Source organism: Rhodamnia argentea, chromosome 6 (assembly GCF_020921035.1).
Source record: "Rhodamnia argentea isolate NSW1041297 chromosome 6, ASM2092103v1, whole genome shotgun sequence".
Classification (NCBI taxonomy): domain Eukaryota; kingdom Viridiplantae; phylum Streptophyta; class Magnoliopsida; order Myrtales; family Myrtaceae; genus Rhodamnia; species Rhodamnia argentea.
This window is the reverse complement of record NC_063155.1, coordinates 16,427,909-16,454,940: the sequence shown is the minus strand read 5'-3', so window position 1 is coordinate 16,454,940 and position 27,032 is coordinate 16,427,909. Positions and strand designations below refer to the sequence as shown.

General features: G+C 40.5%; 3 protein-coding genes and 2 long non-coding RNA genes across 7 annotated transcripts in view; 3 read left to right on the top strand and 2 right to left on the bottom strand.

Moving 5' to 3' along the window:
- The window catches only part of LOC115732180 (disease resistance protein L6-like), a 76,995-nt gene extending 64,140 nt beyond the window's left edge, over positions 1-12,855 (top strand). Inside the window, exon 7 of the mRNA XM_048280675.1 lies at positions 11,749-12,855. Within this exon, the coding sequence (XP_048136632.1) occupies positions 11,749-12,855 (1,107 nt within the window). The remainder of the gene's footprint in view (positions 1-11,748) is intronic.
- On the bottom strand, positions 839-6,299 carry LOC115727851. Of its 2 annotated transcripts, XR_007198621.1 has the most exons (5): positions 6,284-6,298; positions 5,880-5,909; positions 5,677-5,787; positions 5,445-5,574; positions 839-849 (listed from the first exon to the last, which is right to left on the bottom strand). It is a non-coding gene; the product is annotated as an uncharacterized LOC115727851 (long non-coding RNA). The 2 variants fall into 2 exon arrangements; XR_004013743.2 differs by lacking the exon at positions 839-849 and having other exon boundaries at positions 5,349-5,574; positions 6,284-6,299.
- On the top strand, positions 3,128-5,202 carry LOC125315380. 2 transcript variants are annotated; one of them, XM_048280009.1, is made up of 5 exons: positions 3,128-3,538; positions 3,645-3,751; positions 3,872-3,990; positions 4,822-4,961; positions 5,098-5,202. In XM_048280009.1, exons 1-5 carry the CDS (start codon positions 3,361-3,363, stop codon positions 5,193-5,195), a joined length of 642 nt encoding a protein of 213 aa, XP_048135966.1. In that variant the 5' UTR covers positions 3,128-3,360; the 3' UTR covers positions 5,196-5,202. The 2 variants fall into 2 exon arrangements, with proteins under 2 accessions (XP_048135966.1, XP_048135965.1); XM_048280008.1 differs by having other exon boundaries at positions 5,095-5,202.
- LOC115727852 lies at positions 6,367-6,787 on the bottom strand. Its single transcript, XR_004013744.2, has 4 exons — positions 6,757-6,787; positions 6,627-6,683; positions 6,488-6,534; positions 6,367-6,384 (listed from the first exon to the last, which is right to left on the bottom strand). It is a non-coding gene; the product is annotated as an uncharacterized LOC115727852 (long non-coding RNA).
- Positions 12,856-24,020: 11,165 nt separating the features above from the next.
- LOC115727848 (disease resistance protein L6-like) lies at positions 24,021-26,375 on the top strand. Its single transcript, XM_048280674.1, has 4 exons — positions 24,021-24,874; positions 25,075-25,360; positions 26,074-26,213; positions 26,324-26,375. The coding sequence occupies exons 1-4, from the start codon at positions 24,135-24,137 to the stop codon at positions 26,373-26,375; spliced, it is 1,218 nt and encodes a 405-aa protein (XP_048136631.1). The 5' UTR covers positions 24,021-24,134.
- The last annotated feature ends 657 nt before the right edge of the window (positions 26,376-27,032 follow it).

Below are 27,032 nucleotides of genomic sequence, written 5' to 3'. Positions count from 1 at the left end.
AGTTAATCATGTTGGATTAATTAAACGTGATTGAGATAGTTAATTACGTTAATTAATTATTATTGTATAATTATTATTATTATTATTATTGGACATTTATTGTATTATTATTGGGTGATTATGTAATTACTGCTATTTGTGCGGATTGATATGAGTGATTACCCTGTTTATGGTTGCAAAATCTTGTGGATGATTTGTATAACTATGTGGCCATGTGTGGACTGAATTTTGAGCATAAAAATGACCTCGGGCCAAGTTTTGAGCATGATTGCTTGTGAGTGCATTGAATTAAATGCAAAGATAAGAACCGACTTGATTGTCTCGTGTGCTTGCGTGGTCATATGAGGAGATTATACCGTGCCGGTCGTACGAAAGTTCGTGCCGTGCCGGTCGTACGGAATGACATGACTTATTAGACGCCGGTCGCGACTTGTGAAGGACCGATGCCCCTAAAAGGATTCCCGGTAGTTCCGTGTCGTGCCGGTCGTACGAATCTTACGGACTATCGGACGCCGTCGTCGGAAGTAAGGGACGAAGCCTGGTCATGCCGATGAAGACACGCGCCGTCGTCTTGTTAAACAACGCCCGGTCGTCTTGTTAAGCCACACCCGTCGTGTGCGCCGGGTCCGATGATCTCTAATAATCGGAACACGTGTGATACATTATGTATGAGACTGTGATGAGTGTTACGGTCGAACGCCTTGGTTTATATATTGTTGGCTGTTATAATATGAAATGTTCGTCGTATGGACCAAGGCGGGGTAAGTTTGCATGTGATTGATGATTCACCGTGATATTGTACTTGGTCATGTGATAGATATAGCGTGGCGTGAGTCGCACGCTATTCCGCTATCGATATTATCCCGTATGTTTAGGCTGCCTTGAGCGAGTCAATGTCCTACTCGGACTTAGGCGTTGACTCACGGAGATTTTATATCTCCTCCGTTGTTGTTAACCATTTTTCAGGTATTAGCTGTGGGAAGCTAAAAGTGAGGAGCCGTTTTTTTTAGTAGCATGGAGTGGTGTTAACCCCTAACCATGAACTGATATTTTTGAGGACAGTAGAAAGTGGCCCCGAGGTAGGGCTTGTATGTACGGGATTAACAAGATAATTAAATAAAAATGATCGTGTGTTGTTAATTGATGTGGTTGTTTGTTTGACATCCTACTTTTCTATTCCTGTAGATTTTATATTTGTTTGGGGAAATTACACGTTAAGCGTGCGCTAATAAAAGATAAAAGTAATGGGTCGATGACGTGCCCGGGACGTCGTCCATTTTGACTAGAGGCGTTTTTGGTAGGGTTGTTGCGGGCTCGGGGGATCGGGCGTGACACCCCGGTTCAAGGTTGTCCTCACCTATATGTGGAGAATCGAGAAGCCTCTCCGTGATTTAGTTGACTATCCAATGATTTATTGGATTTTAATTGAATGAGAAGAAGCAATAGGGTTGGGTCTTGATTGTGAATTTTTCTTTTTTTATGGGGACCAGATTCAGATTGTATTATTTGAATCGATACGGAAGTTATCCATGAATATCTCTTTCATCCTTAAATTTTTTCTTTGCTAAGTTTGTCCTCTACTCTCGAATATAGTTTACCTTGTGAGTAAATATATCCCAACTTTGGACCGGGAAAAAAGTCAACACTTCGGTTTTGACGTATCCTAGTTTAGCGGGCTGGAACGGTGCGAGGGGGGCTAGAGAGAGAAAGTTGCAGAGCCATTGGAGCGGGTCAGAGAGAACAAAGAAGACGACGAAGAGATGGAGAGAAGAAAGGGACGAAACCAAGGCCCTTGAGTGGAGAGAGTTCAAACAGTCGCGGGGCGATTACAAAGCGCAAAGAGGGCCGTTGTCGTTACGGGACGCGGAATGACGGAAACGCCCTTCGTCTTGTGGAAACGGCATGAGAATGGCGGGGGTGTTTTGGGAATGTTCGAATGCTTTGGGAGGGGAATCGAGAGGTGCTGGGAGAGCTCGTGGAAGAATGGATCGGCGTGGCGAGAGATATTTACTCATTGGTGGTGGATAAGGAGAGGGGGGATGGGTGGGGACGATTCTCGGAAAACGAGTCAGACGGAATTGAATAAGCGCATTCCCTTTTTTACTTTTTTTTTTTCCTTCCTTTTTCGCACATTGCTGATCTCCGATGATGCTCGTAGAGGATCGCCGGACAGCCTCACCGGGGCAAGGCCGCCCTTGAAGCGACTCGCGAAGGCCACCCTTACTTAGGCGAGGTAACCCTCACCCCGGGCCAAGCCACCATCAAAGGCATAGGGACGAGGGCTAAGACCCACACTAGCACCCGTCAAGGGCTGCCGGGCCCTCGCCCAATGGCCGACAAGGGTTATCTAGCCCTTGCCGAGTGCAACAACGGAAAAAAAGAACAAAGAAAAAAGAAAAGAATAAAATTAAATATATATAATTAAAATTAAAATTATCTTTAGATGAAAATGTCCTTGACTAGCTGGTTGCCGGCTACGATCGCCATCTCGCTAGTCTCCTCTCTTGCGTTCTTGTCACCGATTGCCGGTCGCCGTCTCCAGTCCTTGCTCGTCGCCATTTGTCGGCCGCCTATCGCCATTCACCGACCGTCGGTCGCCTCTCTCATGCCCTCGCCGTCGATAGCCGGTCGCCTCTCTCGCATCTCTGCCGCCGTCCGCCGGTCACCCAACCGTAAAAATTTTATGCTGTTATCAAATTAATTTCTATTCCAAAAATAAAAATTTTTGTGTCGTTGCCAAACATGTGTATCTGCTTAGAAATTCGTCTAGGGAATAGAAATAGAAAAAAAAAATATTTCTAGCTAGATCTGGAGCTAGGAAAGAGAATGGTTGATATTCGCGCCTAGATCTTCGCGCGAGATGTATCTCTCTCTCTCATCAAACTCGATATTCCATAGGTGTAGAGAAAAGAGAACATAGAATTGGTCCATTGAATCCAAATTCCTGTGTCATTAGGTTGACCGGCACGGTAGGTCGAAATCCTCAAGACACGTCATTCGGAGCTTATCGAGCAAAATTCCCAATCAAAAACGAAAAAATAAGATTAAAAAAAAGAACAGTTCAGCTTCTGAATTATATAATTCTTCTCTTATTCCCAGTCTTCAGAAAAATGGGAAACAGGAGAGCCCACCGTCTTCCAAAACGAAAACCACTGACCGTCGAAACCGGAAAACCCCCTTCACCTCAATCTGCTCTTAAACAGCACAAAGCCAATAGATAACATATATAGAGTCTAGACCTTGAATCGAGCAACACATCATATTCGTTCGTCGTTCTGTTCATACATCGTACCCAGAAGAGAGAGAGAGAGAGACAGAGAGAGAATTTTCTTGTTTTCTTGGTGTTCTTGAGAGGGGGGGATGGCTGAGACCGTAGTTAAAGAGAGGAAGATTCTGGTGGCTGTGGACGGGGGCGAGGAGAGCATGTACGCCTTGTCGTGGTGTCTCAGCAACCTCGTTTCCGACAACTCCAGAGACACCCTCGTCCTCCTCTACGCGAAGCCCCTTCGTTCTGCCTACTCGTCCCTCGACGGCACAGGTAAGAACAAGGGTCGAGACGGTCGTCTTCTTTTGCTTCCGAGACCTAAGATTGGCTCGAACTTCTTATTTTATTTTATTATTTTCCTTTTTGGTTCTGTTTACAGGGTACTTGTTTTCGTCGGACGTAGTGGCCACCATGGAAAGGTGCAACAACGAAATGGCCGACTGCGTTATGGCCAAGGCTACGAAGATCTGCGAGGATTTTGGTGAGGTGAGTGTTCCTAATCTAGGCATTAAATTTATTAATCTTCAATAAGAGAGACATCTGAGGATCAATGGGCTTTGTTGACCTGGGCGGGGGTGCTTTTGTTTTGTAGGGGGCGGGGGGCAGGTTGAGGTGGAGACGAGAGTTGAGAATGGGGATGCAAGAGATGTGATCTGCCGCGTGGCACAGAAGTTGGTGCCTGATGTTCTGGCGATGGGAAGCCACGGTTACGCCCTTATCAAGAGGTACTAATTATTATTATTTTTTGGGTCGAATATCAAGAGGTACTTCAAATACCCGTTTCTCGTTCTCCTTTAAATTACTCAAAACTCCTAAAATCGACTTTAATAATTGATAAATTTGGAGAGAAGGCATATGTTGTGTAGTCTTATCTCAAGATACCATCAAGAAGTGTTCGAGCGCTTGGTGCATGATTCTAGGATAGAATCGGAAACCGGAGAGCCAAATCGCCAATTTTCGGTCCGGTCCCAGGTTCCGATGAGTGAGGGTCCAGTTCTCGATTCTATTTTTCTAGGAACCAGACCTGTGAAAACAGTAATAGTTTGACTGACCCGGGAAAACAATAATAGCTTGCTTGCCGTCAGGTAGTGGCCCATATTTCTAGAGTACAACTCCTTTCTTTACTCCGACAGAAGCATTTCAGATTTGCCGCTGTGTGGATGCTTTGTACGGCTTATGAATTTCTTTTCGGTACAAATTTTATGATTGGGAAAACATTAGCCATATTCTAGCACATAAATCATTATAAGTCATTCCTCAGTCACCCAGCTTCTCAATTGTGCCTTTCTGTGGCTTCTAATTGTTCATCATGCTATGCAAAGATAGATATGGAGATGAGACACTTTCATTATTGTCATTGCGCTGGTTCTCATTTTACTTAACAAAATATGAAGGAAAAACACATAACAAATTGAAATTGGCAACTTCCGAATACTTGGAACATGTGATAGGGTAAATTTCAGGTATGGAGAATAGATTCCCTAAACAGAATATGGGAAAGTAATGAAGTTTGGTCTCTTAATCGATGCTCAATTGTGATTGGTGAAATATGGCAGGGCCTTTCTGGGGGAGCGTGAGCTATCACTGCACTCAGAATGTGAAGTGCCCTGTACTAATAGTGAAGAGGCCCAAATCCAGCAAGAACAACTAAAACTCAATCTGCGAAATTGGTGCTCATGTGGTGTCCTAGTCCTAGGTTTGTCAAGTTTCATTGTGTACACTCACTCCTACATTGCCCACGTGCCACTTTGTCCTCATACCGAAACTATGTTTGCATATGCATATTCTTGATGAGTTTCTGACTTGTAAAATGGATTGATTTTTCTTAGTAGAATTTAATCATCGAAATGGATATGGTGGTGCTCGACCTAATTATCATCAAGCGGCGTATATCCAAGCTAAATCTCTTAGTAACAAAGATGAGTGCTGAAAACATGAAGAATGTGAAGCTTGCGGTTCCCAGATTGCAGAAATTAGTAAACTAATGTGAACGAAATCAAAGACAGAAGACCGATAGGAATCGATGACAATATCTAAAACCATTTGCAGCAGATCCTGCCTATTTTAACGAGCGTAATTGTTTCGAAAATGGACATTTTCCTTTGCTCTAAAAACTCAAATCACTCAAAAAGAATATAGATGCAAATTAGTCACATGGTCTTGGGATCAGCCCCCCTACATCTCTCCCCCTCTAAAGAAATGTCCCTACATCTATACTGTCAAGATAGAAAAAGAAAATTTTTTCGGGCACCAGGCGTATGTCGAACCCAACTGGTCAGTTTTATTGCTTTGCCTCTCTACAACTCATCCTGTGAAAAGAAAAAAAATGATGGAAGATGAGTGAATGCAAAAAACAAGAAAAAAGGGGCAGCAAAATGAAGTTCTTGACCATGTCAAGTGAAGAATTATACCTTTACTTCGTCCTTGGAGTCGGCAGACTCAGCACTCTCGTCTGCTTTGATTTCGGAAACAGAATCGTCTTCTGCATCATCAGCATTGGCATCATCATCTTCATCCTCAATCTGAAAAAAAAAAAAAAAAAAGGTATGCACGGTTAGAACCATCCAAATAAATAGTATCAGGAATATTTAACGAGCAGGAATAAAATGCTTACGTCAGAATCTACTGGCTCATCCTTGGCTCCCTAAAAATGGGATAAACAGAAATCAGAAAAAGGGGGAGCAAACCAACGGGAATATGACGTCTCTCTCTCTCTCGTGAGCACGCAAACACGGGGCTCGCGCGCGCGCACATACACAAATACATTACAAGTCTAGTTGAGAACCCTAAGCTATGCAGGAAAAAATATGCATATAGATAAAACCTAGCATCACGAGAATAAATGCGTAGTGATCTCCTGTCAACTCAATGATTTTCAGTATAAATTCACATGCTTGTTTGTGAAAAGTATTGTCAGACAATTCAGGCAGCACTAACTAATGAAGAAATTTATTCTTAAAACTTCTACAATTGCTTCTACTTCCCAAAAGGTATTGAGTTATGACAACTCTATGTTACCTCTTCCTCTCTTTTCTTCTCACCCTCGTCAAATGCTGCCTTCTCAGCCTGCAAAGAAAAAAAATGGAGACCATAAATAGTCTATCATCCCAGTCTTCAAGCTGAAATCATGATCTTGATAAGTTACTAACTAGTCTATATCAATTTCATGAACGCATAGTAGAAGATCAGCTTCAAATTAGAATCATCGTTCAGCAGGTTTACCTTCTTGGCATAGGGATCTGGTATTTCTTTTGGGATGTTATCATACCCTTGTAGTCACATGCACAATGTCATTTGAAAAGAATTGCAGGGAATATTGCATTTAAGAGGTTAGCAGTGTTAAGGAATGAAGGATCAGTACCTCTGGCTTCTTGTCTTCAGGATCAGGAATGTACTCTTTGTCTTCCCAGTCTTCAGGCTGCCAACATTAGCCAGATAGGTCATCATATAGCCCAACGAAAACTAACTAGAGCATTCAATAAGCAGCTTACTTTCTTCGCATCAGGATCTTTGAACGATAGAGACCAAGAAGATAGACTCAGCGATGTCGTTTATGTATTGTCTATACATAAATGACGTCGTTTTACATTTCTGCACTTGTTTAAGCCACGTCGGATTTCCACCGTGGCAGCCGCTTGTAAAAATTTGCCACGTAAGATAATAAAAATTAATTGTAAAATTCATGTAATTTATTTCGCCGGACCTTGGTCGGATTTCGATCGGGCTGGCACTGAAGCGCACGATATTCTCTGAAATTAGTACTAAAGTGATCGATTTTACAAAAACTTAGCATTGAAGTGATCGATTTGAAAGTTTTAATATTAAAGTGAGTGTTGTATATAAGTTGTGGTACTTGAAGTGTATTTAAGTCCAAAAAAGAAGTTGTGATAAAATTAAGACTGGATTAATTTTTTAGAATACTAGACCCAAAAAAAAAAAAATTGTGCAACTTAATACTGAGTTCCACCGTGAAATACAAGTTTCGATACAATTATGAGATTGTGATTGATTTTCACTGCCACATCTCTCGTCCCGCGATGGAACTTAGCAAAGCAACGCGGTGGAAGACTTCGACTTGCTTTTTGCTCCCAAGTCTTTTCCTCTTTTTCCTTTCGAGTCGATCTTGTCGGCTTTTAACTGCATCCTTTCTCTCTGCAATTAAGCAAAAGCAAAGATGGCGGAAGACCCTTTGACTTTGCTTTCTCTCGTTGTTTTGATGGTAGCACTCTCGTTTCATATTGCTTTTTCCTGGGCCCCGCTGATGTGTGACGAGATTCGACTTGGAAGCAGGTATTCGCATCGGACGGCTGATGATGATTCCATTAAGAGCCGTACTTGATGTAGATGCAAAGAATGATTCGTTTTTTTCTTAAAAATCATTCCTTTATATGATTAAAATAAAGAAAAGCTCAAAAATCATATTCGTTTTGTATCCCTATTTCACTTCGTATCCTCTATCTTGAAGGCTTTGGTTCTCTGAGTTAGAATTTGTTGTTAAACGTATGGGCCATAGAAACTTCCAGGACGACAACCCATCGATTGACCAATGGAAATTCCTACGAAGCTTTTAGGATGGCTCGTAGAAGGCGTTTTATTTTTTCGACGCACCTTTTGAGCGAGATTAATGGATGAGAATTTCCTGAACAATTTCGTATCCCGCTTGCCATTTTTTATTCGAACCTTACATTTTACATCGTGCAAAAACTAAAGACTTGACTATTAATTATTCTTGCTATAAAACCAAACCTTTCTTGCTATGTAATGAATGTGGCCCGCTATAGTATCATGACATTTTAAGATCAAGTAGAGTCGTAAACCAAATATTTCTTGTTTGTCTATGTACTAGGAAAATCATAATAGGAGCATAGCTAGGATTTTACGTTAATACTTACTAATTGGTGGGCCTTTGAAATTATTAGGTTATATATATATATATAATTCTAGTTGCGTTTTTATTGTTGAATGGATGGGGTTGAAATATAATGCCATTCATCTCTAGTAGGGGTGAGCAAATCGGACCGCCCGAACCGGGACCGCCCGGACCGGACCGGGACCGGTGGTCCGGTTCCCGGTTCTAGAGGGAGCGGTCCGGTTCCCGGTTCTAGGGTCCGCGGGGACCGGACCGCTCGGACCGGACCGATCGAATTTTTTTTTTATATTTTGATCAAGAAAACTCCATGCGCATGGAGTTTTCTCGATCTTGCCTTTTTAGTCCCCAAACAAAATCCCTATCTAGATCTTGCCTCAATCGGTTCTTGGGCCGTTTTTGACCTAAAGGGAGATCGTTTTTGCTTGAATCCCATATGCATTTTGGAAACAATCTTGCAAAAAGTTCTCAACTTTGCATTGAAAGACCCGTCTTAGGAAATGAACTTGAAATTTTTTAATGTCCAGTCTCTATATTTTCTAGATCGGGACCGTCCGAGAATGGTACAAATTTTTTTTTGGCATGTGTTCAATCTAATTGAACCGCCCGGGAACCGGACCGGACCGGTGGTCCGGTTCCCGGTTCCGGAAAATTGAGAACCGGGACCACCGGTCCGGTTCTCGGTTCTTGAGAGGAACCGGACCGGACCGGGAACCGATCACCCCTAATCTCTAGCCACTCATCCAACCTAAATGGCACTTTCGTAATAAAATTTTCAAACGAGACTCTTAACAACGACACCGACACTCCTTCTCTCTCTCTCTCTCTCTCTTTCCTTTCCCTCCGTATCCTGCGCGGAGCTCTCGTTCTTCAATACTCACGCATTCACCTACTCCCTCAGCCTCTTCAACCCTTCTCGCTCTTCGCTTCGCTGGAATCATGGCGGTTTCCGGCGAACGCCGACCTCTCGACGGCTCTCTACCTCACGAGGTCACCTCCGAGACTCCCTTCCTCAGCCTCAAGCTCTACCTCCTCGTCAGAATTCTCACCCTCTCCGCGCTCTCCGTCGCTCTCTTTGCACGACGCTGCCTTCGTGCCAGCCGGACCATGAAGAGGCGCAAAACGCTAGCGGAAGAGACGACTTCGCCGGCATCATCCAGGCCTTCCTACGAGGTTTTCCTGAGTTTTCGAGGAGCAGACACCCGTCACGAGTTCACCGATTTTCTTTACCGTGGCATGACTGAGGCCGGGATACTTGTCTTCGGGGACAGTGAATCCCTCCATGTCGGCAAAAGGATTGGCGATGAACTTCTAGGAGCAATCGAGAGCTCCAAGATCTACATTCCCATCTTCTCTAAGAATTATGCTTCAAGTCACTGGTGCCTCCGAGAGCTCATACACATGGTTGAGTGCACCTCCAAATCGAACGGGAATAAAGAGATTTTGCCCATTTTCTTGGATGTGGAGCCTGATGATGTCAAGCTCAAAACAAACTTATACAGCAAAGCACTTTCCAAGCACCAGAAGAAGTTTTGCACTGAAGTTGGATCATGGAAAAATGCTCTTTTTGAGGTGGATGGGATAAAGGGCTGGAATTGGAAGAAAGATGAAAGGTAATAAGATATCTTAAACTTTTCACAAGTCTATATGTAAATATCCTTTTCCTCCCTATTCAGTTTAATTGCGGCATTGCTGGATCCTATGTAGTGTAAATTGTGGCCGTGGCTGTAGTGGCCAACGGTGTAGTGACTCAAATTGGGGGAGCGGAGATAGATTGGGAAAAATCCCGATTGGTTCGTCGTCTAGATTATGTTGCTTGATTTTCTGTAACTTAGGGAGTAGTTTAACAATATCTCGTATATCCCTAACGTGGTTATTATGTTGTTGCAGCCAAGTAGATCTGATACAATCTGTAATTCAAGCTGTGTCGGCTAAGCTGAACGTCAGATTTAAAAAGAATGTGACTGAATATTTAGTCGGAATTGATGATCTGGTAGAAGCTATGATCGAAATGTTGCATGTGGAATCCAGTAGCGTACAATTTCTAGGGATTCACGGAATGGGTGGGATTGGAAAAAGCACACTTGCCAAGGTCATGTTCAACCAATTGTCTTCTCACTTCCAAGGTTGCAATTTCCTTTCGGACATCGGTGAGACATCACGACGTCATGGTCTGGTACATTTGCAAAAGCAATTGCTATCCAAGTTCCCTGATGCTCGTTCTATCCTCGACCAAATTCATGACGTGGATGATGGGACCAATGTGATTAAGAGAGTACTTTGCAATAAAAAAGTTCTAATTGTTCTTGACGACATGGATGAGAAAGAGCAACTCAAAGGTTTAGTAGGAATAGGTAATTGGTTCAGTTCCGGTAGTAGGATTATCATAACTACCAGGGACCAAAGTGTCCTAATGATTGAGGGAGAAGCAATGGGTGAAGGCCCTGCAGAGAAATCTGCAAAAGTTTTGACTTATGAAGTACATGAAATGGAGTTTGATCATGCTCTCAATCTTTTCAGTAGGCATGCCTTTAGAAGAGACTCTCCACCAAGTCATTATATCTCCCTTTCAAAAGAAGTTGTCTCTACATTGGGAAATCTTCCTTTAGCTCTTGAGATTACTGGTTCATCCCTTAATGGCAAATCCGAAGCATTTTGGGAAGACACATTGAAGAAGCTAAAAGAAGCTCCTCCTAGGGAAGTCCAAAGAAAATTGATGGTAACTTACGAAAGGTTAGATCATGCACAAAGGCAAGTATTTTTGGACATAGCTTGTTTTTTTATTAATCATGACAAAACGTACCCTTTCTATATGTGGGATAACTGTGGATACTGCCCACACAATGCCATCGAGGTCCTCTTTATCATGTCCTTGGTAAAAATCAAAGATGACAACACATTTTGGATGCATGATCAAGTGCGGGACCTTGGGAGGGAAATTGTGCGTCAAGAGAATTTCAAAAACCCCTGCAAGCGCAGTAGAGTGTGGAATCACAAGGAAGCCCTAGACATTTTGAAGCAGAAAGAGGTATAATGTGGGAACATTCATTTATTTTCTTGTGAACTGTTGTAGACTGCTCTTGCAATAGGAGAAATTAATTGCTATTAACGCTTGCAATTGGTTGGTGTTTCCATTGTCAGGGAAGTAGGAAAATAGAAGCGCTGTCAACAGGACCTCACAGTCATGGGCATAGTGAAGACATTAGTCTAGAGCGTCGTGAATTTTCTGATTTACGAAAGCGGTTGTTCTTTCAAGGGGATAGGGTTCCAACAAATAAAGACATTATTCTAAAGCATGGTGAATTTGCTGATTTAAGAAACCTGCGTTTCTTTCAAGGGGATGGAGTGTCCCTTGTTGGAGACTTCAATAATCTTCTCTCCAGTTTAAGATGGCTTTCTTGGCAATATTGCCCTTCCAAGTTTGAGGCAACAAACTTTCATCCGACTAATTTAGTTGTTCTTGACCTTTCACACAGCTATATTTCCAACGATTGGAATGGGTGGAATGAAATCAGAGTATGATATGAGTCTCACTTCTTGTATTGTTGTATCATGTCCTTTGCCATTTTTTAGACAAGTCGTTCCTTAATATATATTTTATCAAATTGTTTTGCAGGCAGCAAGGAAACTCAAAGTCCTAGATCTCAGCCACTACAACAACTTAACAAGAACACCTGATTTATCTACATGGGTGTTCTTGGAGAGATTGATTCTTCGACGCTGTAGCCAGTTAATTGAAATTGGCCCATCCATTGGGAAATTACAGTCATTAGTCGAGTTGGATTTGTCATGGACAAGTATTGATCACCTACCTGACTCAATTGGCAATCTGAAACAACTAAAAGTACTGAGGCTGAGTAGGATGGGATGGATGACAAAATTATCAAGTGCCATTGGGGGATTGGAGAAGCTCAAAGAGCTAGACTTGTCATTCACAGATATATCGGAACTACCCACCATGGTGAGTCGCCTCTCTAATCTCCAAACACTTAATCTAGAAGAATGTCGTATGCTTAAACAGTTGCCGGAGCTTCCCCCAAGTTTGACTTGTCTAAGATGGACCACCGAAACGGCAATTGGTTCCTACGAGTCGGAGAATCACACTACTCTTCCCACTAGCATTGATTTCCTAGCATTTTATTTTGAAAAGGTGCAATTCCTCCCCCAACTCTCGTCTAGTTTAAGAGAGTTACAATTCAGAAATCTGGTGACCTCGCGATCACTCGATTTTTCCAATTTGAAAAACTTATCCGTTATTCGTTCGAGGGCAAAATTACATACTATATTTTCTTTGGGGTCGGAAGTGCTCCGTATGGAGTTTTGCATAATCAGAAAACTGGACGCACTGCTTCAGTTGGAAATGGAAAGATTGAGAAAGCTAGAGATGCGTTTGTGTGATTTCCTCCCAGAAGTACTTGATCTGTCGCACATGAAAAATCTGCAAGAGATATGCCTGTTTGTATGCAAAACGTTAGTCGAGATTCGCGGCCTTGAAGAATTGGGAGCCCTTTGCTCCCTGTTGATCGAGGGTTGCTGGTCCATGGAAAGGATGTCGGACCTATCGAGCTTTACAAAGCTAAGGAAGCTCATAGTGCGACACTGTCCAAAGCTAAGAAGCGTCAAAGGTCTAAACTGCTTGGAATCTCTGAAGGAGTTGTCGATTTTCAATGCTGGAGAGTTCGGGGTGGACACCTCAAACTTGAATATAGAACATTCTTGGTGACATTTCTCAGGCTTTGTTGATGTCATGATGCCCAAATTGTGTTGGTTTGTAGATCTTTCTTTTCAATTTATCTTTTGCCCTTTTTTTTTCAGTTAATTCCTTTTTGTCATAGAAACTTCAATTGTAAAATTCTAATTCAGTCAATGGTATTTTTCCTCTTTCTAAGCATCAACACATTTTCAGTCTATTATCTCGCTTATATGTCTACTTAATGCAGGAGTTTGAGAGAGAATTTTCTCGAACTTTGGTTAAAGTTAGAACCAGAGTGTGTGACAAATCATTTTTTGCATTTGCATTTGTCTGAAGGGAAAGTTCCCGCCAGGCTTCAGTATACTACAAGTGTCAAAACTTGTGTACGACGTTCATTTTAGTGTCAAAACTTTTAAAACGATCACTTAAGTGCCAAAATTTTTGAAAAACGATCATTTCAGTGTCAAAATTTTCAAAACTTTCAAAACGATTACTTAAGTGCCAATTTTTTTAAAAAAACGATCATTTAAGTGTCAACCTTTTTTAAAAATGATCACTTTAGTGTCAACTCTCTTGAGCCACGTCAGCTCAAATATTAATAAAAAAAATGTGTCGGATTTCCGGTAAGCCACGTTAGCTGAAATTAAAGTTGGCACTGAAGTGATCGTTTTTAAAAGAAGTTGTCACTGAAGCGATCGTTTTTTAAAAAAGTTGGTACTTAAGTGATCGTTTTGAAAATTTTGACACTAAAGTGAGCATCGTACACAAGTTTTGACACCTCTAGTGTTCTTTAGCCGTTCCCGCCATTAAGGGAAATTTCCCCCAATAATACCATTTTTTGACGACAGGGATACTAACAGCTTTCCAACTAAGCCTAATTTGTCCAAATTGGACGACCAGATTGCTGGATGTGTTGCCGCAAGGGATGCTTGATCCTATGGATGTTCACTTGTTTGATTTCTCCATTATTGTTCTTAAAGAAAATGAGCTGCTGCTACCGTTCCAAGTATGCTTGAAGATACCAAAATTTAGTGATATGATCTTGAAGGCAGCAGATCCTTCAATGGTTCTGTCTGACATATATGATAACTGGCTGAAGAGTATATCGTGTTACACTCCTTCCTCTCATATCATTAGAATTCTCGATGCTCTTCATGTGAACAATGAAGGCTGAAATGTTACTAGCGCCTCATAAGACAGTTGTCGCTGAATCTCATGATATAAGGTCGTCTCGTAGATGATTAGCGGATGAAGGTAACGCGATCCTTTAAATTTCTTCCTTAGCTGGCAACTCTCCAATTTGATGATACCGCGCTCTTCGTGATACCGGTGGCAACTTTTTTTTATTACAAAAAGCTCCAAACTGGTACACTTGTGACAAATTTACCATAAACTAGTACACCTGTAATAAATTTACTCTATGTTAATTTTCATTAAATTTAATCGTCAAATTGCTAAATTAGTGACACGTGACCATTGACGAGTATACCAGTTTGGGATTTTTACTATTTGTTTGTCATAGGTTTATTAATTTGGGATTTTTCGTTATATCAACTCAATTTAACAGATGGCAAATTTTTCACGGGTGTACTAGTTTGGGGTATTTCGTGGTCAAAAGAATTAGTTTATTGTAAATTTATTATAGATATACCAGTTTAGAGTTTTTTGTGGTCAAAAAATAATTTTGGATAAATTTGTCATGAATGTACCAGTTTAGGATTTTTCGTGATAAAAAAAATAATTTGAGTTAAGCTTATTATAGGTGTATCGGTTTAGAATTTTTCATGGTATTAACCCCAATTTTTTTAATAGAACTCTCTCGTCCCACGGAGGAATTATTCTGCAAGTCTAATATATGCGCAGAATTATATTCGGACCATAAAATGAAGGATATAATGTAAACCTCAGCAAACTCATGATCAACATAAGCAGAACAAGTGGAAGAGAAGAAAACCGATCTTATGAATTAGGATAAAAAAGAAAATTCGATGAACTTTATTAGGTGGCCAATCTTGGCTATGCTGGTGTACATTACAAGTGCTTCTACATTTCATTAGAATCTCATTCACTCATGGAGTTTACAACTTACGATTATGCATTTGACAATTTTATTATTTGTTCTTTGTTTGGAGGAAATTATGAAGCACCACAGTAATATGTACTTGTCTACATAAATGTACCTAATGTATCCGATGCATCTGGAACTTAATTCACCCATACCCTGAACAAGTTATAAAGACAAAATAACGTGACAAATAAACTCTTTTTAGTTAAGTTTGTCCGTTTCAGCTGTCTGTTTCAGCAAACTATTAGCACATTTTATCTGAATGATGATCCAAATTGTCCGCATTTACATGCTTCCAAAGATTGAGACGAATATGCAAATGTTATTCAAACCACATATGAGGTGAAAATCTTATGTACTGCTCTAGAATAGCAATGGGAATTGCGATATATCATTGACTATGATTTTCTAACTGTGAAGAAAGGGATGATCCTTCAAGGAGGTAAGGCGAATGATATGAAACCTGACTTATAAAAAAGAAAGTAAGAAAAAAAAAGTTGTTTATCTTTGTTAGAATATTTAGATATAAATCATACATTTATTTAAGTCTTTGAACTTTTAGAATAGTTAGCAATGTGTCATAAAATCTCAATTGGTATCAAAGCAAGAAATCATGATTTCAATTTTTTAGGCCTGTGTTTGCCAAAGTCAAGTTTATTCATGAGGAAGAGCATTAGAGTATTTAAATATTAAATCGCATATTTATCTAATGGTTTAAGCTTTTAAAATAGTTAGTGATGATTTCACAAAATATCATAATCATATAAGACAGATTTTTGTTGAGTTCAAACCTAACATGGACCACGTAACCTACATGTCTCCCTCCCTTCCTTTTTCTTTTGGGGCATCATGATCGATGTCGTCCTTTTTTTATTTTTTTGTCTGCAAAATGTAGGTACTCGCATGAGTATGATACGTGAGGAGAAATATCCCACGAGCCCATTTGACGTTGCGCCACACTGCTGCAACATGTTTTTTGTTCACTTATGAGTCCTTCAGAATTATAGAACAATGACATTATCACGTATGCTATCAGATCAATACGAGCTGTTTAAATTCAATAGAGAAATTAAACAATTTGATGTCACTGTATATTTAAATAATACTGCAGATGCCTAGATTTTCGAAAACACCAAAGAAATATGACCTAATATCCTATTCTACCGTATTTTTTTTTATCTCATAAAAAAATCCTAATTTTAAGTTCAGTTCTAATTCTACCTTAATTTTTTTTTGTCCCGTGAAAAATCCTCGACTTAAGGTCAAGTCCTAATTTTACCATCCAAACTCATTTTTACCCTAAAATTTTCTTCAGTCTCACAAAACAAACCAACATTTACTTGAGTCTCAAATATGTCCCGTTAACCCTTTGTCTAAAAGTTCAACCGAGGGATCAAGCACGAGATGTTTGAGCGTCCCGAGCCCGAGAGATGGAACACTCCCAAACATGAGAAATTGAATACTAAGTGCAAACTCAAAGGTCCTCGAGCGAGATAAAAAGATGACACTTTTAAAAGTAAGAGCAATTGAAAAGCCAATCATAATTGCTCAAGTTTTTATTTAAATTTGAGATCCAAGAAGGCGTTTGGGCTGATATGAAAATTCATCTCCAAAAGTCATTCTCTTAGATTTGAATTTTGGGAGAAAAACTATAGCAATGACGTAAGAAATCCAAATAAGATCAACAAGGACGATTTTGGACGGAGGATTAATGCGAGAAGATTTCGAGTCAACTAAAAGTTGGTGATTTTTTTGTGAGGCAAAGAGAAAATATGACAAAATTAGAACTTGACCCAAAATTGAGGTTTTTCCATGAGGAAAAAAAAAGTTTAGAGTGGAATTAAGACGGAATCTAAAGTTGAGGTTTTTTTTTTTTAATGAGGTAAAGAAAAGTTAAGAGTAGAATTGGGACTGGACATAAAGTTAAGTTTTTTGATGAGATAAAAAAAATTATGGTAGAATTGATATTGGATTTAACGTTTGGAGTGTTTTAGGATGTTAGGCTTAAGAAGAACTGTGCAAATTGAATCCTGAGTTCCACATCAATATACAAGTTTCGATGCAATTATTATATTGTGATTGATTTTCACAGTCGCATCACTTATAAATAAAGTCTACAAAAATATTTTCACGATAAATAGCAGTCTTTCGTATCGCCATGTAATTAAGAGCGCGAATGATAATTACTCTATTTCTGGTATTAATTTCTGGTTCCTAGATGAGTTTCAAAGAAAATAAACGCATCCGATAACGACAAAAAAATTCTATTCCCGAAACAAAAATTTATTTAACAACAACACATAATTCCTAGGGTTACTGATGGACGGCAGAGTGGCGGATAGTGACTAGCGAGCAGGCGATTGGAGGATCGGCGCTTGAAAACCAGGGGCCGGTTGACGGGCGAATGACAATCGGAGGAACATCGATTGGAGGCCGAGGGCTGATGGACGGGTGAACAAAAGACGGTCACTACAGGATCGATAATCTACGATCGGGGGCTAGCAAACGACAATTGGTGGACCGGAGTACAGCGGATCTGTGGACGAGTAAATTGCTGACCGATGAGCCGGCAACTGGAGGACCGGCAAACCGGTGATTGAGGACGGGCGACCGACAAACCGACAATCGGAGACTAGGGGCCGATGGATGGGTGCATGGAGAATGTAAATCGAAGGACCAGCAATCGATGATCGTGGCTCGTCGAACGGTAGACCGGCGATTAGAGGATCGGTAAACTAGTGATTAGGAACAGGTGATCGGTGGGCCGACAACCGATAGCCTATGATCGGCAAATTGGCGGGGGGCAAACGGTGAACCTACGATCGATGGACCAGCGAATTGGCGATCGGGGATCGGTGGCTACAAACGGGTGAATTTATTTCTCATCTCTATTTCAAATACAGAAACGTTGAAAATTTTAGTTTCTCATTTCTGTTCCAAATTTATTTTTTAAAAAAATTATTTCAAAAATAAAAAAAATTATATTATATTATTAAATGAATTTCTATTTCATATCTATTTTAGAAATATTTTCAAAATGTGCTAAACAAGCCACGTGGAAATGACTTTGACTTGCTTTTCCTCCCAAGTCTTTTCTCCTTTTTCTTTTGAGTAGTCTTGTCCTATGAAGCACCGACACGCCGATCCCCTCGGCATGCCGGTGTCGGAGATCCGACACTGGTCGGCGCTAGTAGGGGTGTGCAAATTGGATTGGACCGGACCGGACCGGCGGGGTTGGTCCGGTCCTTGAGGGGGGCGGTCCGATCCCCGGTCCCAATAAATGGAACAGGTGACCGGGCGGTCCGGTCCCCGGATCCATGGTAGATGGGACCGGTCCGGACCGGACCGTTCAAAATATATATAGAGATTCATAAAATTATAAAAATAATTAGAAATGTTTGACTTCAAACAAAATAATCCAATAATAAAAAAGAAAAAAAGAACCAGTTAACATGAACTAGTTAACCTAATTTTCCTAAGTCATCTCCACTTGCGTCTCCTTGTTGCCTCTCCACTCACGTCTCGCCTTCGCTTCCCCGCTCACGTCTCACCTTCGCCTTTCGGTTAGTTGGAGGAATCATGCCATAATCTTGATATTCTTTTCCGGTTTCCATTATGTAAATCTGGTGAACTTCGTGCCACCTAATGTTTCTCTCTTCTATATTTTTTATCTGTTTATGATTGATTGAGGTTTTTGTTTTTATGTTCATAATGACTTGTGAAAAATAGGTTTCTTTTTGCATTTCTTGTATCAGGCTAACTATGTTGTACTACCTATATTTACTTCAATCTTTTCATCTTCTTTTATTGCGCCAAAACTACATGTAGTAACGCAGTTACATTGTTTTCAAGATGCTCCATATTTTTCTACTTAGAAGCCTTACTTCTAGAGTATTAACGTGATGTCATTTTCCATAGCAAGATGATGATATTCCAACTTATTTTTTTTTTATTCAACCGGAGGTATAGATTGTAAATTAACATGCAATTGAAGCATATTGTATTCAAAGAGTTAGATTTTTATAAGTAGCTAATATTAGCAGTCCCACTTGGCCGGGACCAGAACCGGATAGGACCACCGGTCCCGATCCGGTCCGTGGTCCTGAAAATTTGGGGACCGGGACTACCGGTCCGGTCCCCGGTTGCATACCAGGATCGGACCGGCCCAGACCATGCACACTCCTAAGCGCCGGGACACGCGACGGACGCGCGAGTCGGCGAGGAAGGAGGGCGGGGAAAACGTAGATCCGAAACTATGACATCAGAAGGAGAGGGGGAGGAGGATGTCTAGAGAGCTAGCGACGGTGATGGACGAGGGCGAAAAAACTGCAGATCTGGAAGAAGGGAGACAGCGAGCGAGCCAACACTAGAGCAAGCATATGAGTAATGAATGAGTATTGTGTGCGCCGAAGGAGAGAGCGAACCAGCGGCGGAGATCGCGTCGGAGGAGAAACGAGGCAACCAAAATCCAGGTGGTTGTCCTTTCTTCGTTCGCTTGGCAAGACAAAGAGAGAACAGAGAGCCTGGGGAAGAGACAAGCGAGGAGAGAGAGCGTGGGAAAGTGTGTGAAATTTTTTGAAAAAGTAAAGGGAGAGAGGGGAGGGAGAGAGAGCATGGGAAAAAGCAAGATAGAGGACATAGGGTAAACATGGCCATTTGGAATCGTGGGCCCGGGACTGGCCCCGAACAGGCCCATTGACCGGGCCCACGGTTCCATAATTATGGGAACCGGCCCGGAATCGGTTCCTACCCATTATTTAAAAAAAAAAAAGAATATGGGCCGGTGGGGCAAAGAGCCGTTGGGCTCTTTGCCCCACCGGGCCCCCCCACCCAACAGCTCTTTGGGCCGTTGCCTAAAAAAAAATGAAATCTTTTTAATTCTTGTCTATAAATACCTATCGTTTCCCTTTCATTTTTCTTACAAATTCTCTCAACAATTCTCTCAAATCCTCTCAATTCGCTCAAATTCTCTCAATTCATTCAATTCTCTCAATCCCGCCTCAATTCTCTTAATCGGATTTCCGATCAATTCTCTCAAAAATGGCAAGTGGAAGTAGAAATGCTGGAAAGGGCAAAACGACTATGGGAGATTCCGAGTATCCCATTCCCGAATATGATCCTCGTGAGTATGCATGTTGGGAAGACAACGACGATAATATCAACATTGTCCCAATTCCGAACGTCGAGCACATCCCAACACAAGAAAATCTTCATCCTCCTACTGGTGTCGAAGAAACGTTAACGGCAAATGAGCCGAAACGGAAGAGCCGAGATAGTACATCCTACTTGTGACTACACTTCGACAAGGTACGTGATGAAAGCGAAGGTAAGTATAATATAAATTATAAATATTGTTCGCAAACATATAAATTTACGAAAGGAGACGGCTATGGACCATTCCGTCGGCATCTGACGAAAAAAATCCAATGCAAGCGGGGATCGACAACACGCAACAACAAATTTTCGGGTATGCCAATACTAATCCTCATCCTTTGTTCCGTTACAACGATACACTTTATAAACAAACATTAGCTGAATATGTTGCCCTTGATCATGCTCCGTTTACTACTAGTGAAAATTTTAATTTGAAATATTTGATAAATACTGCGTTGGTTCCGCAAGCACCAACTATTCCAAAAAGTACTCTTAAACGCGAAGTTTTTCATCTTTATAAAAAAGGAAAAAAAATCTTTAGCAAAATTGTTTACGGAATTCAATGGACATGTGCATATAGGTAGCGATATTTGGAGTGATCATTGGCAAATTCATTCTTATATGGGTATCACGTATCATTGGATATGTGACGATTGGACCATTCAAAAAAGACTTATTGCATTTCGAGTTTTTGATGAAAGACATTCGGCTCATAATATTTATAGAATAATTAGGCAAGTTTTAGAAAAATATAATTTGATAAATAAAGTATTTTCAATTGGTTTTGATAATACCGTCGCAAATACCGCTTCTATTCCTGAATTAGAAAATATTTGCAAACCCTCTTTTGGCGGACAATTTTTTCACATTAGATGTACTTGCCATGTTTTAAATTTACGTGTACAAGATGATTTACGAACTCTTGACACTTCTCTCGCCCCAATAAAGGGTGCAATTAAATTTTTATGGAGTCGTGCCCATTTTATGAAATCATGGGGAAAATTTTGTAAACAACCTAGGAGAAGGGCAAAACGATTTCCAAAAGATATTCCCACTCGTTGGAATTCTACCTACGAGTTGCTTCGGCAAACTTTTGATTACAAAGATTTATTATGTATGTTTATTTCACAAAATATTCCTGAAATTACTTTACTTCCACAACATTGGGACGTTTGCAAAAAAAAAATTTAGATTTTTTGAAAATTTTTAATGATGCTACTAATACTTTATCTGGTATTTATTATCCTACTATGCATTTATTTTTAATAGAGTGTTAATATTGGTAGTGTTTTTAGTGAATATGAAAATGATACTGAATTAGCTCGGACTATTTTAGTAATGCGAGAAAAATGGTTGCATTATTATTTCCAAATTCCTCTTGTCTATTTAGTTGGTATTGTTTTTGATCCACGTATTAAATTAGACGGTTTACTAGATTATTTGAATGTGTATTATCATGATTGTTTACATTTGGAAGATTCAATAGATATTTCAAATATACAAGGAGATGTTAAAGAATCTATAGTAGTATTATATGGAGAATTTTGTAGTAAATATGGTTTAAGTGATTCTAGATCTTTACAATCTACTGCCTCACGTAGCGAAGGTGGTAGTTCACTTAGTAGAGAGTATAATATGTTTAAGAGTAGGCAAAAAAAAAAAAGACAAAAAAGGGGCAATATATAGTATTTCTGAATTAGAAAAATATTTAACCACTCAATTTGAGTTTCGTGATGCAGAACATAGTACAGATTTCGAAATCCTAAAGCGGTAGAAGAGTCATCAAATCGATTACCTAGTTCTCGCCCTCATCGCTCGCGAGATATTAGCAACCCTTTCTTCAACGGTTGTAGTTGAACAAGCATTTAGTGTTGGAGGATTAGTTTTGGACTCTCGCCATTCAAGATTAAGCCCGGAGTCCGTGAAAGCTCAAGCTTGTGTCGATGATTGGACGAAAGCGAAATTTCGACACCAAGAGCTGGATCGAGAACACGAACTTTTTAGCGAGGATTGTGGAGATACCACCGCCACGGGTACCACAACGGATAACGACGATTGACGATGAGATAAGTTGGGGATATCAAAAGTAAAAGAACTACATTGGCTTTGATTCTTCTATCTCCAAGAAGATATGTAGGCGCTTAATAATAATTCATTAAGTTCAAGCCCATTCCTCCTCTCTCTCTTTTTCTCCACATTTTATTACAATGTACAATTTGATTATATTTTATAATTTATAATTTATTATTTTATTTATTATTTTAAAAATTAAAATTAAAAAGCGGAACCTGAAGGAAACGGTCCGGGAACCGGCCCGGATCCGGTATTTCCAAGGGCCGATTCCGGTTCCAACTTTTCTTGGAACCGGAACCGGCCACGTCTATATGGGGTGTTGAGTGGTCTAATCGAAGCAATCAATTCAAGTGACTTTTTTTTTGTTATTTATTCATTTCCTAGACCGCTTAGATTAAATTGGGACAGTATTTACGGTAGAAAATTTTTCTTTCTTATAAAGGTATTTTTTGTAAATTCTCTATTTTTATAAAAAAATCATAAAATAATAATTTATTTTGTATAAAAATATATGTATTTAATATACAACGTGTCCTTAACGTGTCGAAAATTTTTGTTTTTTAGAAATGACGTGTTGGCGTATCGTGTCGCGTGTCGTGTCGCGTGTCACGTCTCGCATGTCGCGTATCAGTATATGTGCTACTTAGGTCTTGTCGGCTTTTGCCTTATCATTTTCTTTGCAATTAAGCAAGCAAGATGGTGGAAGACTTTTTGACTTGCTTTCTTGGTTGTTGAGTGGTCCTCAATGATGGTGTCACGACACCCTCATTTCATATTCCTTTTCCCGGGCTTCGTGGCTGATTGGGTGACGGGGTTTGACTTGGAAGCAGGTATTTGGATTGGACGGCTGAGCATGATTCCATCAAGAGGGGGAGGAATTAGAGTTTGTCCATCGTGGGATTAAGGCCCGGATCGAGGCATGCTCAGATGCTAACACGTCTGATAATTGATCGGGAAGCTGTAGTTTAGATTCTTCCCGTCAGAATGACATGCATATTGCACGAATAAGGTGAATTGACCGATTATATCACATCAATCATATGATCGATTTTTAAAAATATATCACTGTGATAGAGAAATAGTTAACCATATAGTTAAGAATTTTTGTCCGTGAACATTGCCGCAAATGTCAACAACTCAGGGTTATACTTGATGTAGATGCTAAGCTGATTAGATTTCTGAATTTTTTTCTAATTTAATCAAATAAAGAAAAACTCAAAAATCATCTTCATTTTGTATCCTGATTTCACTTTACATCCTCTATTTTTAAGACTATGAATCTCTGATTTTAAATTTATTAGTAAACGTGTGTGCATGGAAACTCCTAGGACAACAACCCATTGATTGGCCAAAGGAAACTTCCACGAAGATTCTAGGATGACTAGTTAAATTTTTCGAGACATCATTTGAGTGAGACTAATGGAAAAGAATTCCCTAAACAATGTTGTGCACCGCGTGCCCTTTTATATTCAAAAACTTCATTTTCAATCGTACGAAAACTAAAGATATTGGCAACTAATTCTTCTTGCCATAAACCAAAATTTTTTGCTATATAAAACATGGCACCAATATGATCTCACGATATTTTATAACCAAGCAGAGTCACATACTAGATATTTCTTGATCATCCATAGTTAAGATCTCAGATCCACCTTATCAGCTAATTAAGTTCATCATGCGGAGTTTTATGACAATACTCACTTTTAACTTGTTTCTCTATGTATTAAGAAAACCAAAATAGGAGCATAGTTAGGATTCTAAGACTGCATTGTCGGCTCATGCACGAACCAGTTAATACTTAGTCGGCCTTTCACATTATTAGGTTATAGGGTTTCATCCCAAGAAATTTATCACCACTCTCACTTTTTGCAATTTATCACCGCCATCCGTACAACCGAAACAAAAGTCACTCATCCAACACAGTGTCACTTTCGTAATAATACTGCTAGACAAGACTTTCAACAACGACATAGAAGATCCTTCACTCTCTTCCTGCGCGGAGCTCACTCATTCTTCAATGCTTACCCATTCGCGTACTCCCTTAAGCCTTTTTGACCCACTCGCTCTTCGCCCCGCTGGAAACATGGCAGTTTCCGGCGAACGCCGACCTCTCGACGGCTTTCTACCTCACGGGCTCACCTCCAAGACTCCCTTCCCCAGCCTCAAGCTCTGCGTCCTCATTGGAATCCTTAGCCTTTCCGCGCTCTCCATCGTTCTCCTCATATACCTCTGCATACGTCTCCGCCGGACCTCGAAGAAGCACAATACGCTAGGGAAAGAGACGAATTCGAGGGCATCATCAGGACCTTCCTATGAGGTTTTCCTAAGCTTTCGAGGAGCGGACACCCGCCATGAATTCACCGATTTTCTTTACCATGGCATGGATGATGCCGGGATCGTCATCTTTAGAGACAGTGAATCCCTCCACGTCGGTAAAAGGATCGGCGATGAACTTCTACGAGCAATCGAGAACTCCAAGATCTACATCTCCGTCTTCTCCAAGAATTATGCTTGGAGTCACTGGTGCCTCCGACAGCTCGCACACATGGTTGAGTGCGCCTCCAAATCGAACGGGAATAAAGAGATCTTGCCGATTTTCCTGGACGTGGAGCCCGACGATGTCAAACTCAAAACAAACTTATACAGCAAAGCACTTTCGAAGCACCAGAAGAAGTTTTGCACTGAAGTTGAATCATGGAAAAAGGCCCTTATTGAGGTGGACGAGGTAAAGGGATGGAACTGGAAGAGAGATGAAGGGTAAATGTCTTAAATTTTTCTATTGTCCTATGTAGATTTCCTATCCTCTCCATTCAACGAACATTAGAATGAAACGGTTACTTATTAAACGGCTAGATTATTTCATGTAATCTCTGCAAACTGTATGGGCAATTGAGTCTCCTGGGGAGTAGTTTTGCAATATAAAATACATTCTTAACATGGTTGTTACTTTGTTGCAGCCAAGCGGATTTGATAAAATCTGTAATTGAAACTGTGTTGGATAAGCTGAACGCCGGAAATAAAAAGATTGTGACTGAAAATCTAGTTGGAGTTGATGATCGTGTAGAAGCTCTTATCAAAATGTTGGATGTGGGATCTGATAGCGTACAATTTCTCGTAATCCACGGAATGGGCAGGATTGGCAAAACAACACTTGCCAAGTGCGTCTTCAACCGGCTATCTTCTTACTTTAGAGACCGCAATTTTCTGTCAAACGTTCGAGAGTCATCACAACGCCACGGTATGGTATATTTGTAGAAACAATTGCTGTCTGAGTTTCTTGATTCTCGTTCTTTAATTGACCGAATTCATGACGTCGATGAGGGGATCAACATGATCAAGAGAGTTCTTGGTAGTAAAAAAGTTCTCATTGTTCTAGATGACGTGGACGGGAAAGAGCAACTCAAAAGTCTAGCAGAAAAAGGCGATTGGTTCGGTATGGGGAGTAGGATTATCATAACTACTAGGGACCAAAGTGTCCTAAGGATTGAGGGAGAAGCAGCAAGTGAAGGCCCCATAGAAAAGTCTTCAAAAGTTACTTTTTACGAAGTACGTGAAATGGAGTTCGATGATGCTCTTAAGCTTTTCAGTAAGCACGCCTTTAGAAGAGACTCTCCTCGAGATCAATTTTTCTCCCTTTCAAATGAGATTGTCTCCACTTTGGGAATGCTTCCTTTAGCCCTTGAAGTTACAGGTTCATCCCTTAACAATGAGTCAGAAGAATTTTGGGAAGCCACATTGAAAAAGCTAAAAAAATGCTCCTCCCAATGAAGTCCAAAGTAAATTGATGATATCTTACGATAAGTTGGAAGATAAACAAAAGCAAGTTTTTTTGGATATAGCTTGTTTTTTTATTGATAAGAATAAGACATACCCTTTCTACATGTGGGATGCCTGTGGATACCACCCACACGTTACCATTAAGGTCCTCTGTTTCATGTCCTTGATAAAAATCAAAGACAACAATACTTTTTGGATGCATGACCAAGTACGGGACCTTGGAAGGGAAATCGTTCGTCAAGAGAATTGCGAAGATCCTAGCGAACGAAGTAGAGTATGGAATCCTGAAGAAACCTGGAGCATTTCAAAGGGTAAAGAGGTATAAAAAGGGAGCAGTAATTTATTTTCCTAGGGATTGTTGTGGACTATTTTGCACTTGTTTTATTTTGACCTTCACTTTTGTGGACTTCTTGGTGTTTCCATCGTCAGGGGAGTACCAAAATTAAGGCACTGTCACTTGGACGTCGTCAAGGCATTCTAACAGTAACGGGTGATGTCACGACCCGAACCCTACGAACCATCGACATCCCCCCTGGCCTCGCTTACGTACGGTTCTCCAGGATCCTCGGGCCAACAATATTATACAACACATGCGGAAGCAACAAAATCTCCGTACAGAAAACCAATAAATCTACGATAACTTGGGATGGTAAAAACACACATATGTACATATATACATAGTTGTTACAAACTGTCAAACCTAGGGCTTCGGGGGCCACCGTACAAGCCTGTGACCACCTAACAAAAGACACGTGGTTGAAGCCCGCTACACAACGAAAACAAAGTACTCTACAAAAGTCGAGAGGCCAACTATCCTAAGCCTCAACCTCGCTATCTCAAGCGGCTACTCACCTTCCGAAGGTTCCACCATTTCTCCCGGCGTCTCAATCTACGGGTCGGATCATTGCAGCGGAGGGTCCGAAAAACAACGAACTCACGACGGGGTGAGATAAAAATCTCAGTAGGAAAATCTCTAACCCTAGATCAGGTCGCAAGTGCCTCCAGACACAATCTAAGCGAGCAACAATTTCCAACAACTCTTTCTTTCTTACCCAAAAATTCCTCAATTAAATTCCAGAAAATTCCATTCTTTCTCCGAAAATTCTCACACCTTCTCAAATATTCTACGTTACTCTCG

Coding starts and splice junctions, on each gene's coding strand:
- LOC125315380 (XM_048280008.1), top strand. CDS start 3,361: ATGGCTGAGACCGTAGTTAAAGAGAGGAAGATTCTGGTGGCTGTGGAC. Junction 3,752..3,871: donor TCTGCGAGGATTTTGGTGAG/GTGAGTGTTCCT, acceptor GGCGGGGGGCAG/GTTGAGGTGGAGACGAGAGT. Junction 4,962..5,094: donor ATGTGGTGTCCTAGTCCTAG/GTTTGTCAAGTT, acceptor GATTTTTCTTAG/TAGAATTTAATCATCGAAAT.
- LOC115727848 (XM_048280674.1), top strand. CDS start 24,135: ATGCTTACCCATTCGCGTACTCCCTTAAGCCTTTTTGACCCACTCGCT. Junction 24,875..25,074: donor AACTGGAAGAGAGATGAAGG/GTAAATGTCTTA, acceptor ACTTTGTTGCAG/CCAAGCGGATTTGATAAAAT. Junction 26,214..26,323: donor GCATTTCAAAGGGTAAAGAG/GTATAAAAAGGG, acceptor TTCCATCGTCAG/GGGAGTACCAAAATTAAGGC.